This window comes from Pieris rapae, chromosome 11 (genome assembly GCF_905147795.1).
Source record: "Pieris rapae chromosome 11, ilPieRapa1.1, whole genome shotgun sequence".
Classification (NCBI taxonomy): domain Eukaryota; kingdom Metazoa; phylum Arthropoda; class Insecta; order Lepidoptera; family Pieridae; genus Pieris; species Pieris rapae.
Window position 1 is genome coordinate 4,449,521 of NC_059519.1, and position 17,930 is coordinate 4,467,450.

The following is a 17,930-nucleotide window of genomic DNA, read 5'->3' on the forward strand; positions in this document are numbered from 1 at the left end:
CTATATATAAAAAAAAGACATTAATTTATTACCCTACAAAAAGAATGCTGTAGGGTAATAAATTAATGTAGAGAATATATTTTAAATTACAATTCTTGCTAGTTATCTAAGTGCCGAAAACTGTGTATTGAGTAAGACAGGAGACCGGCTTTCTCATCCCTACTCCGTGATGTTTGCTGGATGAGAGGTAACCCAGACATCTAGCGGGGATAACTGATCGATTATCGATCAACGCGAGTACAACAGGATAAACCTATTGTATCACTTCACGCCGGTTTTCTGTGAGACAGTGGTACTGCCCCGGTCGTGCCTGCCCATTTGGCTGAAGCCCGAAAGCAACAGCATGGCACTCCCACTAGGAGGTTGACTAATTGCACTGGTAAAATAACCTCTTTCACAGGTTATTTCACCAGTGGGCGCTGGGTTCGTCAGGTCCTGACGCCGCAAAACGTTTGTTTATAACGCTTTCGAGTATAAGTACATTCCCGAACACTTATAGTAGATAATTTTATTTATTGCCCTAAAAAAATATTTCCTACAAATAATATACATGGCAAAACGTTTGCCGGGTCAGCTAGTATATATATAAAAATTAAGACAACTTCGTCTGTACCAACCAAAGGTAGAGGTGGGCTAATGGCCCATAAAATAAATGCCTTTACTTAATATTCATACAAATAAAATCATATTCATTTTAGCAATCTAAAATTGGTTCACGTGTGTACTTAATACAAATTTTATACTCAATCTTTTCCTACTGTTCAATAAGACACAATCAAATTTAAATTATCGTTTATTTACCATGGCCATAGGGCCTTTACTAAGGCCATGTTAATGCGTGCGTAGGAGATATGGTTTTGTGTGTTAGTTTGGCTAATATGGATTATATAGGTCAAACCTCTGGTATATTTTAATTAATTTGGTAAACTTGTTTGTGCTGCTGTTTTTACTAAGTTCAGCAGATAGTTACTTGTTTTACAGCATGCACCTTACTACAATTTCTTGGTATAGCTATTTAAATAACACGATGTTGTAGTTAGATAGATGAACAGTTTATTTTAATTATATTTTACAATTTTAGAGAAACTAACAGCTAAAAAAGGTTCAATATTATATAATTAATATGAAGGCCAATTATCAGTTTCCACATTAGGTATTATTACATCATACTAAAGTGATCTTAGCAATAAGATGTTATTATTTTTTTCTAAAATTCAATATTTTTATTAACACAATAATATAATAAAATCGTAACTAAACCAATTTCATAAAAATTTATAGAAACTTACATTTTGATTCAAAATATATTCAACAGATCTTACTCTAGGCCCAAAATACAGCCTTCATCTTCTTCAAAATTATGCAATTCCATTAGAGTGATTTCATCATGATCATTATTATTGGGTAAATCAATTACATTATCTGCTAAATCATTGCCTTTTACTCTATGCATAGCAACTTGATTCTTATCTTGATTAAAATTATAATCCTCCTCTTTAAAAACAACAGGTGGAAAAGCTTCTTTTTCATGAGGTTCATTAGTTTCTTTTAAGAAGAATTTTTCTGGTGGCTTATGAGTTGATAGTATCATTGGCCAAAGGAATAAAGTATAGAATCTTGTATTTAAAAGCTGCATAGATTCTTTAAAAATAGTATTACGCCTCATATATTCCTGTATATTTTGTACTGCATTACTCAGTTGACTTTCCTTAACAGAATTCATTAGTTTTCTACAACCTGTGATTGTTGCATAATTGGGTGGAAGAAGAAACTGATTTGGACCTAATGTGTTACTACCCCAAATATCAGGACATTTAATAGTACTGGTGGTGTTGCTTACTTTCCTAGAATAAGATTTGTTTACAGTTCCATATATATTTAAATGATCATCTTCTAGTAAACCAGGATATTCTTCACTTATTGAACTTTGTAAAAATTTGGATTTATTTAACTTAGCTCGAAGCAGAATCAGTATTTGCTTTACAAGTTTAATGTTTGTACCACCATGCTCTTCTGGTAACGTTTCACTTTCCTGATCACTATTATCAGTAGTTTCCTGATCATTGGCTTGTGGAATAGCCTTATATTTTTGCTGTTCATCAAGTTTTATCTGTTCTTTAACAAGAAAACTAATAATTTCATCTTCAATCTTATCTTCTGAGGAATCTTGATTCACTACTTTATATTTTTTATCATTTAATTCTTGTTCTAGGCGCTTTTTTAAATTATCAATGGCTTTATTTAAACTATCTGAACTACTTCCTCGCTTTATTTCTCTTGATGCTCTTCTAGGGGCATTTACAATATTGACATTAGGATGTCGTGCCATCCACTTTTCTAGCACTAGATACCTAGACCGTACTATTTTTCTATTTTTGTGTGGAAAATATTCAGCTATTTTACTGAAGTTTCGGGGAGGATCTTGATTTGCTGCTAATTGCATTAACTTTATGTCTTCCTCTACAGTCCATACTACTGACATTCTTCTCTGGGATAACACTTCATAACGCACTCTGCATTGGGACATAGTTCGTCCTGGCAAATACCATGTCATCCTTTTAAAATCAGGACCATATTTTTCTATAAAAGTAAGAATTATTGCATCTTCTTCAGGAAGAAATCTTCCTTTTCTTTCTTGAGTAAGTCTTAAATACTTGTGATATACTTGGACTTTTGTTCGATTTTCCATTGATGCAGCTACTTTTGCCCATGGAATGCAATTTCCAATTTTAAAATAATCAACTAACCTTTTTAAATATTCTTCTTCTTCTCGAGTCCACTTTCTGGTTACTTGAGATTTCAGTGTATTGCTACGAAAAGAAATAAAACACTGAAATTGTGTACGACCATTATTTAATTCTTTTGCAATTGTGTCCCAACCCTGATAGTTGAATTTCTGTGCTATACCTAGTAATCTTTTTGCCTCTGTTTCTGACCATACATTTTTATTTATAACTGGATGTAGAAACAGTTTCCACATTGCTCTATACTCATGAGGTTTGTGTCTTAAGTTAAGTAGACTTGCAACATAATTCCAATCATATTCTTCATCAATTGGTAGAGCTAAGTCTTTCAAGGACTTGTTTTTAAGTTCACCCATTTCAGTGTTCAGTTTTGTTATTTGGCCTTTGAAAGATTTATTTGTTTTAGCTTTACGGCATAGATCATTTAGCTTGGCTTTAATTTCTTCTTTTTTAATTTTTTCAGAAACTGAATGCATTACTTTCAAAAAGAAATCTTTATTGCCAAGTGTCCAGCCAATCCCAAGTTGTACAGTTGAATAATCCAAAAAGTCAGCCTGTTTTTTGAGGAAACTATCTTTATTTTCAGGAGGCGAAAATCCATTCCTATCTTTAAAGTAAGGTTTACCACAAGTTATATGGTGGAAAGAAGTAACCGGAAGTTTTTCCTTTATAACCATATTTTGTACTGCTTGTAACCGTTCCCGGCATTCACGTAGACGGTTGTGAAGTTTTATTTCCAGGATTTGGAGTTTTTGATCATATAACTTATTTAAAGCAATTGTAGTGTCGATTTCAGAAATGTCATCAAAAAGACTGTCCGATATAGACACCTTAGTATTAAAAGAGTACTGAGATGTGGCTCTACTAGGACCGGCATCGTCATCCGCTAAGGCTGCATTCAATTTTCGTAAATCTTCAAGCTCTGCCTCTTCATCAGATTCAATGTCTGAGTCCGTATCACTCATTTTTTCTGAACTAAACCGAATATACAAAAATTATATTACGAACTGAATTATATTTTTAACTAGCTAACTAAATTCAAGGGAATTCTGTTCAAAATTAACATTACGTATTATTCAATATATATTGATGTATTATTTATATTTTACAAGGTAGTTGAATGACATTTGTATTTTTTTTCAATTTATCTCTAATGGGAAAGGCAAAGGACTTAAGAATGACATTTGTATTTATATACTACTTTGACTAAAACTAAAAACATGTTTTTTTTTTAATTTTTTTCTTCTTTTTTTTTAGGCGGCTTTTAATTTATCGTTTGCTACTGTGATTGGATCATCCGGATCCGTTAGTATGTGTCGGGGCCTCCTGCGAGCCTTTTTAGTCGGAAAGGGGTAGTAATTGATGCTTTTACGCACCAATGGGTTGGGATGGTGTTTAGCCTTGTCTTATTTTTAATGATGTGGACAATGAAGATGAAACAAGGATTAAAGCGGGTTGTTTCACGTAGGTTAATGGTAGTTTTCATTCACGATAGTTTTATTACTTGGAGACATTTATTGACACTAATAAAATATCGGGCAGTAATTAGAATTTATATAATTTTAGATTTTTTTTATCACGTATCCGGTACACTCTTGACAGAGTGGTCGTGATCGGTATGTAGTAGTGGTAATATAAGGGAAAGAATTGATGCGCTTCACGACGTTCCGCCATCGTTGCCTATTAGAGGTCATCCTGCTGTTCTGATTCAGTGATTCTCCTACGGCAGACTTAATCTGATCATTCCAATGTGAACGTGACCTGCCGCGCGGTCTAGTGCTTTCCACATTCCCCTAAAAGACAAGGCGTTCTATGGACAGATCACCACGCCGAGATACGTATCCGAAGAATGTATGGATGCGAGATTGTACTATTGAAAACAGACGCTGCTTAATGTCGAGTTCTTGAAGTATCGAGACGTTTGTACAAAACTCGGTCCACGAAACCCCAAGTATTCTCCTCCAGCACCACATTTCCATAGCGCCTATTTTCTGCCATTTCACATCTCGCAAGGTCCACGTTTCAGCTGCGTACAGAAATATGTGTGTGTCTTGGCAAGCCTGGTGTTCGTGGCTTTTGTTATATTACTGTTTCTCCATATCTTTTGCATCTTGTCCATCGCCGTTCTTGTAAGTGCGTATCCATTTCAGGCAGACTCGGGGCGAGGCAGCCGCTCGATTCGAGGCCGCACAAGTGGAGACGCTGCCTCAAATTGAGGCACGCCGCGCCATGAGGCAAATTAATTGCCGCGAGCCGAGCCATAATTTGTCGGTTTTTTTGGCGCCTCAGAAGCCTCAGTCCAAGCCGTGCACTTGGTGGAGACGGGCGTGTCGCCTCAGGTCGCAATGGACAACGAAACTGCAGTTAAATTAATAAAATTATACGAGTTCCATCGTGTTCTTTGCGATCCGTTAAATAATAACTATTACAACAAAAATGCTAAGCAAAGTAATAAATGAATTCTATTATCCACCATCGATGCTTCCTCTTTTGTACAGTTTTTTGTTGTTTTTTCTTTTTTTTTTATAATGTTAATGGCTATTAAAGCAACGGCTACTCTACGCGCGTCTGGTGTCATCGCGTTCTTACTTTACACTAGTTTCGGATCTAGGCGAGGCGACATGCCTCACCTTGATCCGCAACGTGCCTCAAGCCTATGCATCGGAGTGAGCAGCCTCGGTTTGCTTCAAGTGCTCGGCTGCTCTAATGGATACGCACCTTAATGCCCATACGTTGTTTGACCTCGTCGATGCAGCCACCATTGCTGGAAATCTGAGCCCCAAGATAAATATACGATTGGACCACGTTGCATTTCGCGATTCGAGTCACTTGAGGCGAATTATTTCCGACACGGTCAGCAATCATCACCTTAGTTTTGCTGCGATTTATCTTGAATCCAAAGATGAACAAACAAAACAAACTTCTGTAAAAGATGGAACAAGTGAGCCGTGAGCTCACTTGTTCCATCTTTTACAGAAGCTTTTCCAAGTATTGCGAACTGGATGCAAACAAAGTCGAATCATCCACGTAACGCAAGTTCCCAATCCTGTGTCCACAAATTGTTACACCGTCTGCCCAGGATTCCAAAGTGATGCGCATTATTAGCTCTGTGTAAACGTTGAATAAGAGCGGTGATATTATGCAGTATACAGCCCTGGCTTACTCCGGCACAAGGATGGAAATCACCTGATAGAACATCATCTGTGCGAACTGATGCTGTATCTTCTTCATAGAGCCATCTTAAAAGGTGTACAAGATGTTTTGGTGTGCCCATAATATCTAGCAGAGTCTTCCACAACACCGGCCATCTCACTGAGTTGAATGCTTTTGAGAAATCAACAAAGCAAATAAATATCGGCTAATTAAATTCTCTTGACTTCTCTATATTCTGGCGTAAAACGAGAATTTATTCCCGAGTGCTTTTCCCCCTGATGAAACCGGTTTCCGGAGTGATCTCCTTAGAGAGATAGTTTTTCAAGCGCTCGTTGAAGATATGTCGCAATATTTTGCTAGCATGTGGTATTAGAGCAATAATTGGTAATTGTTTCATTTCCTCGTTGAGCCTTTCTTGTGCAGGGGTGTAAAAATGGTCCATTCCGAAGGCCAAACTCCTGTCTGCCACACCTTATTGCAGATGAGATGAAACATCTGGTCGCCACGTTCTCCTAAGGCTTTAATTGTCTGTATAGGAATTGCATCTCTACCAGTTGCTTTTTTGGTTATCAGGTGTTTTATGGCAGCTTTAACTTCGGACAGAGAGCTGTCTTGTTACAAATTATCTAGCTCTGGTTCCGTAGTTATAGACAGTTGCGACTGCGGATACAGGAAAAATGACTGACAATAGGTCCTCCACGTATCAGAGATTTGTTCGAGTACGATAATTTCCGTGCTCATGAAAAGTTTGATGATTACACAGATAGCCCAATAATAATTACAGTTTTTAGTGTTAGTGCCATCTATTGGCTCATTGTTTTACTAGGATCACATGCCGTTGATTCATGGCGCAATCCTTTCATGGGTTGTTACTGTTATTCAATTCGAATTATAAATTCGAAATGTTGGCACGTTCATCACACTCGAAGTGCCCTCGTCCACTCCCCGCTCAGGTCTTGCCATACGTCGAGTATTTAATTTGAATTGAATTATTTTTTCAATTTATAAAAATTCAAGTTTACAAAATTTAAACTATAAATCATTTTCAACATATTATTGTCACGTTTCATATGATTTTTAAAAGTATTTTATCAATTTTTCTGACTTGTACGATAATTTTTATCTTTGTACGATTATTTTTCGTCCCTGGTACGATAATTGCCTGGCTTCAGGTTGTGAACACTGACTACTGAGTACTAGTGTGTAGTGTGTACTGTAAATCATAAGGTTTTATTGATATTGTTATTGATAATATCCATTATCATACTTCATACAGAAATAATTTAATTGTATTTCGATTTGCAATTGATATAATTGGTTGTTTTTTTTTTCGAATGTTTAATTGTGTTAAAAGTTAAATATTAGTAAGAGTAAAAGCGCAATATACAGTTAAGTATAGTAAGAAATGTGATAATTATACTTCTACATATTTTTACTTTCTGATAAAATGGGAGAACCTGGTGTTATAAGAAAATTAGATGAAGATGTTGTAAATCGGATAGCAGCGGGAGAAATAGTACAAAGGCCTGCCAATGCTTTAAAAGAATTGATGGAAAATAGGTAAGGATAGTTTTTTTCAACAGCCCAGAGAATGTTGACAATTATAACTACTATTTCATTTCAGCTTAGATGCAAAAGCTACTAACATTGTTATAACAGTTAAAGCAGGAGGGTTAAAATATTTACAGGTAACTATATTTGTATAACTTTTTTCTTTAAAAGCAAGCCTGCCTGGCTGTGGACTTAGAATAACTATACATGTTAAAACATTAATTATTATTTTTACTATTAAACAAAACTTATATCTTACTTTTATTTAAAGTTATGAGCTTAACCTGATATTATATATAAGCTGATATAAGCCTGATATAAGCAAATTGTGTATCATTATAGATACAAGACAATGGCACTGGTATAAGATTTGAGGATCTTAACATTGTTTGTGAAAGATTCACAACATCTAAACTCCGGGAATATGAAGATCTGCAAGTTATTGAAACATATGGGTTCCGAGGTGAGGCGTTGGCTAGTATAAGTCATATAGCACATCTCACTATTCTTACTAAAACTGATGGCAGTAAATGTGCTTATAAGTAAGTTAAAAAAAATAACTGACACATATTATAATTTTTTTTTTAAATAAAATAAAAATACACTCTTTGTACTTAAACCAAAGAATAAAGTGCATATTATTCTACCTTAAATATTGTTTTATATTACTTTTATATATATAGCCTAAAAAACACCATTTTATATAATCTTTGTAGTAAGTAGTGTGAAATATTTTATATAAATTATTAGGCATAACATAATTTTATTTAAAGAATTTTTTTTTTTAAATTGTGTAATATAAAAAAATAACACTATAAATAAAAAATACCGCTATAGTTTTTTTGTAATTTAACAAAATAAACAATATACATTAAAAATATAATATTAAAATTTAAATAATAAGATATGACCACAATTTTAAACAATCACACTATTGCCCATGCCACCATTAACTTGTTGAGGAGATCCTTGGGGAGTTCTGGGTGAAATACAAATTAGTCTAGGGGTATGTTTCTGAGACCATCATCAACACTGATGAGAGTATGACAATGGTGGGTTTTGTAGCCGACTGGTTTGTACAGTGCATTTCTCTTTATAAACTAATAACACTGATAATAACAATTTATAGTTTACCCTAGTATTGGGATTAGAAATGGTAAAACATCTATTTAATATTTATCTAAAGCAATAAATAATTTTTCAAATTTTAGGGCATCTTATGAAAATGGTAAACTCAAAGGACTTCCAAAACCATGTGCAGGAAATAATGGTACACAAATAACTGTTGAAGATTTGTTCTACAATGTATTAGCGAGAAAGCGTGCTTTGCGTAGCCCTAATGAAGAATACACACATATAATGGAGGTTGTGGGAGGCTACGCTATTCATAACAGCCATGTTGGGTTCACATTAAAGAAATTTGGTGAAAATATAGATATAAAGACACCAATCAATTCTTCTACTGTTGAGAATGTTAGAATTGTAAGTACACACAGCATGTATTGTTAGTTGTATACATCCTTCTTTAGAACATTAACTATAAAAAGTACTACATATATAGAAAAACCTATGTTACATTTGATTAGGGGCCGTTCATAAAATACGTCACACTGAAATCAGTTTTTTTCGACCCCCCCCCATTGTCACGCTGTGTCACACTTTTTGTGACCCCCCCAAGAAATATTTCGTCACAAAAACTAAGACCCCCCCCACTTCTGAGTATGATAAATTCTAAATGATAGTGGACAAATTCTGAAAATTATACCTATACCCCCCCTCCCCTCTTGTCACACTCAGCCAGACCCCTCCCCCCCTGTATGCGAACGTATTTTATGAACGGCCCCTTAAAGAGAAAGTTACTAATGTAACTTGACATTACTAGTATTACATAATTATAATACTAGTAATTAATGCTATAAAAATGCGTTAATTTCTGTGTTTTGTGTGTTGTATTTTCCAGATACATGGCAATTCAATAGCTCGGGAGCTTTTAGAAATAGAATTGAAAGATGAAACCCTAAAGATGTCTGTTCATGGATTTATCACAAACGTCAATTATTCAAATAAAAAAGGCACCTTACTTCTCTTCATCAATAATCGACTGGTGGACTGTCTATGTATGTCCATTTATTATGAAGAAACCATATATTTTTATCTAGTTAAAATATTATTTATTCAGTTATTCTTTGAAATAAAACTGCCAAAGAGTCAAATTACAAATCAAACATTTCTTACTCAGTGTTATGCAAAAAGTGATGTTTTACATGTATATGACAGGCCAGACATTACATATATTTTAGTAGGTTTAATAAAATTTAGAGCAGTGTTGGCCTAGTGGCTTCGGCGTGCGACTCTCATACCTCAGGTCGTAGGTTCGATTCCCGGCTGTGCACCAATGGACTTTCTTTCTATGTGCGCATTTAACGGTGAGGAAACCGACATGTCTTAGACCCAAAAAGTCGACGACGTGTGTCAGGCACTGGTGGCTGAATACTTGCCTATTATAGAAAAATGATCATGAAACAGATTCAAAAATCTGAGGCCAAGACCTGAAGAGGTTGTAGCGCCACAGATTTATTTATTTAATATAATTTGGTTCGCAATAATAATAATTGGTTAATATAATATTATTGGTAATAGTGAAAAAACAAGGGTTGCTTGAAAGCGAGTGCCCCTCCTTTTCCTTTAATTATCAATTGTCTTATAATACTATATGCAAAATAGTGTTAATAAATAAAATAAATATAATAATCTAATTTAATATGCTAATAATTATATACATGTGTTTTTCATTATTTTAATTATGGATTTTTTTTAATTCAGCCATACGAAAAGCATTAGATGCGGTATACGCAACATATTTACCGAAAAATGCGCATTCATTTGTCTACCTTAGTATTGAATTAGGTAAGAGTAATATTTTTATAAGAACTTTCTTTAACTTACCGATCTAATTTATAAAATTCTCGTGTCGCGGTGTTTGTGGTTAAACTCCTCCGAAACGGCTTGACTGATTCTCATGAAATTTTGTGTGCATATTGGGTAGATGAGAATCGGACAACATCTATTTTTCATCCCCCTAAATGTTAAGGGTAATCCACCCATAAATTTGTTTTTCAATTTTAGATAAAAAAAATATGATACAGCATTAAAAAATACATACAACCCCTAATTTTTACCCCTCTACGATCAACCCCTATTTTTTATTTTATATATTATAACTAGCGGATCCGACAGACGTTGTCTTGTCTACACGTCTTTAATTTCAAAATTTCAATTTTTAATAAGCCATTTTGATGAAAATTATTATTCAAATGTTATGACAATATCTAACGATCCAGCACATGGTCACACACGATATAACACAATGATAACAAAACTTTTTTTTTTAAATTTCGGGACAGACTAAAATTAAAATTCGAATATTATTTAAAATTTGACACTGCGATGGTAGCGCCGTCTGTCGGATCCAATGTAAAACATTCCAAAATCAACAACAATTAATAAATTGAAAATTAATTAAAAAAACATTGTCCAGCGGACAAAATTGTGAATCTAAACCATTCCCAGATCCCCTTGAACACACACAAATAATTTCGTCTAAATCGGTCCAGTCGTTTAGGAGGAGTTCAGTCACATACACACGCACACAAGAAATATATATATTAAGATGAGTAATAATAAATTTGAAATTTTAGACCCTCGTACTGTAGATGTGAATGTGCATCCAACAAAGCACGAAGTTCAGTTCCTTTATGAGGAACAAATAGTTGAAAGGATTAAATGTTGTGTGGAAAGTAAACTTATCAGCTGCAACTCTTCACGGGTGATGTATACGCAGGTAAACATTTCCTCTCTTTTACTTCAGAAACGTAATTTTGCTCCTAAAATTAATAATGTATGTAGACTATAGTTTAAGTGTCAGGTCTTTAAACATGTTTCTTTAGTCTTTGCTTCGAAGAAATAGGGTTGTCAAAGCTAAAACGCTTGTTCTACCTTTAGGGCTGCCCAAACTAAAATGAACAGTAATTAAAAAATTTCAGGCGCGACTTCCGGGTGCAACTACTGTTGAAGAAATAGTTAAGAAAACAACTGATGGCGCTAAAGTGTATGCGAAAGATTTGGTTCGGGTCAATTCAGACACTCAAAAAATCGATAAGTTTTTTCAGATCGCCGCCAAAAATGATGAATGTCAAAATAAAATTAAAAATATTCACAAAGAAATGGAAGCTGACGTAGTTACACGTGAAAACGACAAAGAAAGATCAGATATACGAAATGAAAAAGAAGATGTGAATATGGAAAATAATTCAGAATTGGACATCGAAAGTTCACCAAAAGAGGTGGAACCAAGTAAATGGAAAGATATAAATATAAATCAGGCAAATCTTAGTTACATAGATCCAAAGGAATCGTTCAAAACGAGACAGTTCAAGTATGAGAGGGTAGAAACGAAATTGACGAGTGTAAAACAATTGAGGGTAGTCATAGAAGATAGAGTTAGTAGGAATTTGAGAGAAATCTTGGCAAATTTAATCTTTATAGCCTGCATTGATTGTCACAAGTCGCTGATTCAACATTCCACGAAGTTGTATTTGTGTGACACAACTAGGATTTCGTAAGTTATAAAATTTTAATTTCTAAAACAAAGTCGGGTTAGCAAAGGCATTAGCCTTTACAACCTGATCCATCATCGACATTGGCCTTGCGACAAGTGAATTCTCCTATGCCGGAAATCGAAACAAATTACGAATAGTATCAAAAAATTTTGAGGAATAGTATCAAAAAGTCTTGAGGAATAGTATCAAAAAATTGTTCGACGTAACTTGAAACGACGTAAATCGAGGACTGCCTGTATATGAATTATTTATAAATAGGAAGTTGTATTTAATCATGTTATTACTCATAATTGTGTTAATGCTGTCTTTAAACTAACAATGGAATTTCAAAAAAATTTTTAGGTGCATAATTATTATTTTCACCGATCAATCTCCTTCGTGCCTTCTCCATCTACACGAAACTGGCGAAATACCTTGTGCCCAGTTGGCACAAATTAAAGCCATTAAAAAAAAGATGAGATTGGCCCATTTTTGTGTTGTCAAATAATAAGTGCGCTTTATCCTTTTTAATTTTTTTATTTTCAGTGAAGAGCTATTTTACGAAACGATATTATACGACTTTCAAAATTTTGGACTTATCAAGATGTCGAACCCACTGCCCTTGGAAGAATTATTTGTTTTAGGTCTCAATACCAATGAGAATGAATGCAAAGATGAAGGTATTTTTAACCACTGTTGTGATTTAGTTTGACTTCGATTCTTGGCAAAACAATATTTGTTTCATTTTTGTTTGTTTGATGTATTACTTAACTGTTCAAATTATTTTCAAACACAGAAAATATTTATTAGATTAATATCTAGTATAAAGTCTATTTTAAGAAGACAAACAAAAAAGAGTGTGTTTACTTATGTACACGCGTTAGAAGTTATACTTCTTTGGCAAAAAATAACTAAAATGCAGTAGTGATTAACGATAAATATTAAAATTAATCAAAAAGATTTTATTTACATAAATAAATTACTAGTAAATACTATCACCGTCGTATATGACATTGATTTAAAAACACCAAAATAATATTTATTATTTATTCACACTGTTTAATTGTACTGTTACGAAACACGTGTTCGAAATATAAAAATACTAGAATATATAACTTGAAGATAGTTATCGATTTCCATGCCACCTAGACCCTAACTTTACGATGTCGAATTTAGGTGTTATTGTGCGCGTAGAAGTAAAGGAACGGCAACGGAGTTTTGATTTAAAAATAATTTATTTAAATGAAAAGAGTGACAATACTTAATTAACTAAACAATAATCAACTTAATATCTATTTCTTCACGGATGTATACATTCAAAATAACTTACTAAGTAGTCGTTTCTGTAGGTTGTGCGAACCTACATTTGGTTTTGTGCCAGCAAGGCATATATGTATAGGGTTGGTACTCTTAACTCCACCCTCCCTAAGAGAGAAATTATCCGATGGGGCTGAAGGTGACTTCATTAATTGCAAATAGAATATAATTTTAACTTTAATACTATAACAAATACTATTACTACCGCTATAAAATAGAGAACTATATTTGTCCATATACTTATGTGTCACCACAGTTTCCACAACTATTTCACTATTACTATTTCTAACATTATTTAAAATTTCTTTTACATCACAAATCCACGATTGTCAAATCTATTTTTTTTTATCTAACGTTGCTTAATCTTGTCGAAGTTCGGGAATCACTGGTAGTGGCAACTGTATATTTACATCAGATACGTTGCTTGATTGGCCGAAGATCGTTCTGCCTTGGCTTCACGATGTAAGTCCCCAGTAGACTGAATCGCTAGATGTCGTTTCTGCAGTGTTCTGTCAAAATTATTTTATCTGCTGTGAATATACCAGCTATTGTTTATTATCTTCTGGATTTTTAGCTTCTCAATTCGTATATGATGTTGATGACATAGGCTGTAATAATTTTTTATTAACATTAATTCCTCGATACATGTTTCTTCATTGTTTGTTGTCCTTTATGCTCTCGCAAAAGCTCAACATATTTCTGTATTTCAAACCATTCACTAATAGGTAAAAGGATATTTAGGAATAATTGTGTAAGTTTTAGAGGATTTTGTTATAGGGATAGAAATCTTGTAATAGTTATACGTTTCTGATTCTATCAAAGGAATTTCTAATACAAATACTAATTTATTATTTTCAATATAAGACTTTAAGATAATATTACGTTATAAGTAATTTTTTGTTACCGGATAAATTGTTTGTGCATGTTTTTCTATCACTTTGAAGATGGCTAATAACTCTGTAGAATTAATAATAGATTGGTGTAAGGTGTAATTAACGCGTCTTGAACTGGCTGTGTCATCGTAATATCAGTATTAGAGGTGGCATGGGTGACGTTTGATTAGGTACATATATACATATATATATAATATATGTATATATGTACCAATGCAATGTTCGTGGAATGCTGACGCTGCTGTGTCGACGACTGTCGTACTGGTGACCTTGGTACCGCGTTATAATTATTTTTAATATTTTATGTTCTATAACTTCTAGATTGTAAAGAGTTATTATTTGAATTTATTGAATTATTTCGATAATTTGATGCATTCGAGTTCATCTGGACGTTATTGGTTGAGGAATTAAAATTACTTGATTGACTCGGATGAGAGTTTCTGTTCTGGAACGAATTAAAATTATTAAAATTAGGTCTAAAACTTTGATTGGTCCTTGAGTTTTTACTATCGTAAACTGTTTGGAAATTTTGTTCTTCCAACACGGTTTTTAAAGCATCTTCTAATGTGGTGGACATTACGTAATCTTACTAATCTCACGAGATACGCTGGTAAATTAAATAAGAAATCATTTAAAGCTAAATTACTATATATTACTTGTTTAGCCTGTCTTATTTCCGAGTTGGTAACGGTTTTATTTATTTTGGAGAATAAAATACTCCTTAAATGTTGGACACGGTGACAGAAGTCTAAATAACTTTCGTTCCTATCCTTTTTTAGAAAATCTAGTTCTATAGCCAGACAATCTTCTGACCTTGGATCGCCAAAGTGTTGGCTTAATAATAACTTAAGGTTTTCCCAAGTATGTGTTTGTTCCCTTTCCCCAACTAGATTCGCGGCGTCCCCGGATAATCGACTAGTAATTACGTGAAACAGATATTCATTTTGCACATTGCCACCTTGGAATGTCTGTAAAATGTATTCGCATTTTTTAATGAATAATGGAAATAATCTAGAATCACCATTAAAAACAGGAATAATTTTTACCATTTCTACAGGTACTCTTACGATATTTTCCATTTTGAATATATATTTTAATAATAATAATAAAAAAATAAATATTTGTTTAATCCTAACTTCTAAAAATCTATTAACAAAATTTAGATTGTTTAATAAACATATTTTTCCGGCGTTTTCCAATCCGAAATATTTACGTATAACTAATACAAGAGGAAAACAAAGAAAGTCACGGGAAGTGAAAAGTTTTACTCACAGTGCTGTAATCTTGCCCATGCTCCTCCGGGATACGGCTAGTTCTTGGCTGCCCCTCCACCGATGTTGTGTTGTCCTTGACTTATTTATTTGTTCGGCGATCTCCGTTAAAACGTACGTCATCCGGCAGATACTGGATCACGATGAAAAACGTGGTAAAAGCTTCTTCCTGGCAACTATGGAGATCTAGGGCTGCGCCAGTAAAGGAACGGCAACGGACTTTTGATTTAAAAATAATTTATTTAAATGAAAAGAGTGACAGCACTTGAGAACTAAACAATAAAACAATATCTCTTTCCTCACGGATATATACATTCAAATAACTTACTAAGTAGTCGTCATTGCTGACGCACAACCTACATTTGGTTTTGTGTCAGCATATATGTATAGGGTTGGTACTCTTAACTCGCGCGCATCGTAAAAATTCCCACTCATCAAATTTCTCCATCGCGCCAAAAGAAGTATAACTTCAAAACTCCTCAAAATAGCTTGCCTTAAAGTCGTGATTACTATTTAGAATTATTCTAGACTCCCTGAGAAACACGATTCTTCGTCTTATTTTAATATGTTCATATATGTTTGAGGTGATCTCAGGGAAATGGCGAAAGAAATGACAAAGTTCCTACTGAGTAAGAAGGCGATGCTGTTAGAGTATTTCTCATTCGAATTAAATGATGAAGGAGAATTGTTGGCTTTACCCTTACTTCTTGGTAAGTTATGGAAGACTGTAGCAAGAATATAAAAATCAGTCCAAAACTTTGTACGATCGCTTTTTTTATCAAAATTTAATTGCGAAAATATAACAACACTGTACAACCCAAGTACAGACTTAACTATAGATACTTAATATATTACATACATAAAAATGTAGTATATATTATATATACCACAATTTTCATGTCATAGTTTATTCTAATCCGTTGGCAAAAAAATACACAATATATTTCGATCGAAATCAAACTAACAATCAAACATATTATGTATTTCAAAGCTTGCAACATCATGGTCGATTCGACAGATCATGTAAGACGTATGATCAATATTTTTAATTATGGGTGTTTTAATAATTTAATGATTGTGGAGTGGATAGTGATAAAACATCAATTTAGTATTATTGTCTAAAATGAATTTTTAGTTTTTAATTGTGACACAAAAATCGTAATAGTATCTTATTAATTAACGGGTTCAAACATAAAATAAAGTAAAGGAACGGAAAAGGAGTTATCATGTTTGTGTTTGCTCTAATGTAACCTACGTACACGATCACCATCGGATCGTCTACGTATCGATACGTACGTTAATCACAATAATACATTATCTATGTATTTTTACTTATTTTGGATGTTTTTTGAACTTGAATTTTTTATTTGGAGAAACCCATTTGTCATTGAAGAAATTCATAATATATGTGAAGTAATATCGGCTTAATAAAGGTCTTTTGTAGATGGTCACACACCTTTCATGGGCGCACTACCAACATACCTCGTAAGACTAGTTACCGAAGTCAACTGGGATTCTGAAAAAGAATGTTTCGACACACTTAGCAGACAAACAGCAATATTTTATTCTCAACCGAACCCCGATGATAACGAAAACGTGTTAAAATCAGAATTTTGGAAACAGGAACATATAATTTTCCCAGCGATAAGGCGATATTTTCTCCCGCCGACTAGCTTTGTTGATTCCGGTGCGATATTACAAATAGCCAGTTTAGGTGATTTGTATAAAGTGTTTGAGAGATGCTGAGCTGAGAAAATAAATGTTTTAAATTTATCTTTTGTTTTTATTTTACACAAAATGTAATGCTGTACTTTTTTTAAAGAAGTTTTAATGAATTAAGTTTCATCATTAAAATAAAAAACAAGATTCATATTAATAAGTCTTTACTATTACATACTTCTTTATCTTATCACATAAACTCATTAGATAAAATATCATAACAAATGGCGCTAAAGCGGAATACTATCTTATTGTTTTTAGCAGAACGAAATACGACTCTGCTTAAATGTTTGTGTTTAGTCCATATTGCAGATTTGTATGTAAATATATAGCAAGTAATATATACATAAATTAATCATAAATAGGAAGTTTTATTTAATCATGTTATTACTCATAATTATGTTAATGTTGTCTTTAAACTAACAATGGAATTTCATCTTTTTTTTTAGGTGCATAATTATTATTTTCACCGATCAATCTCCTTCGTGCCTTCTCCATGTACACGACACTGGCAAAGTACCTTGTGCCCAGTTGGCACAAATTAAAGCCATTAAAAAAAAATTGGTTACATTATTGTAACCATTGTTATGAAAACTGTGTAAAAGTATCCTAGACACGCTTCAATATGAGACTAAAGAATACTTCGTCTCATCAATACTGTGTTATATCTGCTAAGGTGGCGAC

At 33.4% G+C, this 17,930-nt stretch overlaps 2 protein-coding genes across 3 annotated transcripts; one reads left to right on the forward strand and one right to left on the reverse strand.

Annotated features, from left to right (window-relative positions):
* Positions 1–796: 796 nt before the first annotated feature.
* Positions 797–3,860, reverse strand: LOC110998687 (snRNA-activating protein complex subunit 4). The gene has a single exon (XM_022267441.2). The coding sequence runs from the start codon at positions 3,707–3,709 to the stop codon at positions 1,319–1,321; it is 2,391 nt and encodes a 796-aa protein (XP_022123133.2). The 5' UTR covers positions 3,710–3,860; the 3' UTR covers positions 797–1,318.
* A 3,200-nt stretch (positions 3,861–7,060) lies between these two features.
* Positions 7,061–17,300, forward strand: LOC110998691 (DNA mismatch repair protein Mlh1). 2 transcript variants are annotated; one of them, XR_002600367.2, is made up of 11 exons: positions 7,061–7,457; positions 7,522–7,585; positions 7,791–7,990; positions 8,660–8,930; positions 9,409–9,565; positions 10,272–10,355; positions 11,147–11,289; positions 11,492–12,066; positions 12,593–12,726; positions 16,122–16,237; positions 16,972–17,109. XR_002600367.2 is itself a non-coding variant. In XM_045630105.1 (11 exons), the coding sequence occupies exons 1-11, from the start codon at positions 7,345–7,347 to the stop codon at positions 17,271–17,273; spliced, it is 2,169 nt and encodes a 722-aa protein (XP_045486061.1). In that variant the 5' UTR covers positions 7,064–7,344; the 3' UTR covers positions 17,274–17,300. The 2 variants fall into 2 exon arrangements, 1 of the variants encoding a protein (XP_045486061.1); XM_045630105.1 differs by having other exon boundaries at positions 7,064–7,457; positions 16,112–16,237; positions 16,972–17,300.
* Positions 17,301–17,930: the final 630 nt, after the last annotated feature.

Coding starts and splice junctions, on each gene's coding strand:
- LOC110998687 (XM_022267441.2), bottom strand. CDS start 3,709: ATGAGTGATACGGACTCAGACATTGAATCTGATGAAGAGGCAGAGCTT.
- LOC110998691 (XM_045630105.1), top strand. CDS start 7,345: ATGGGAGAACCTGGTGTTATAAGAAAATTAGATGAAGATGTTGTAAAT. Junction 11,290..11,491: donor CACGGGTGATGTATACGCAG/GTAAACATTTCC, acceptor AAAAAATTTCAG/GCGCGACTTCCGGGTGCAAC. Junction 12,727..16,111: donor GAATGAATGCAAAGATGAAG/GTATTTTTAACC, acceptor TATATGTTTGAG/GTGATCTCAGGGAAATGGCG.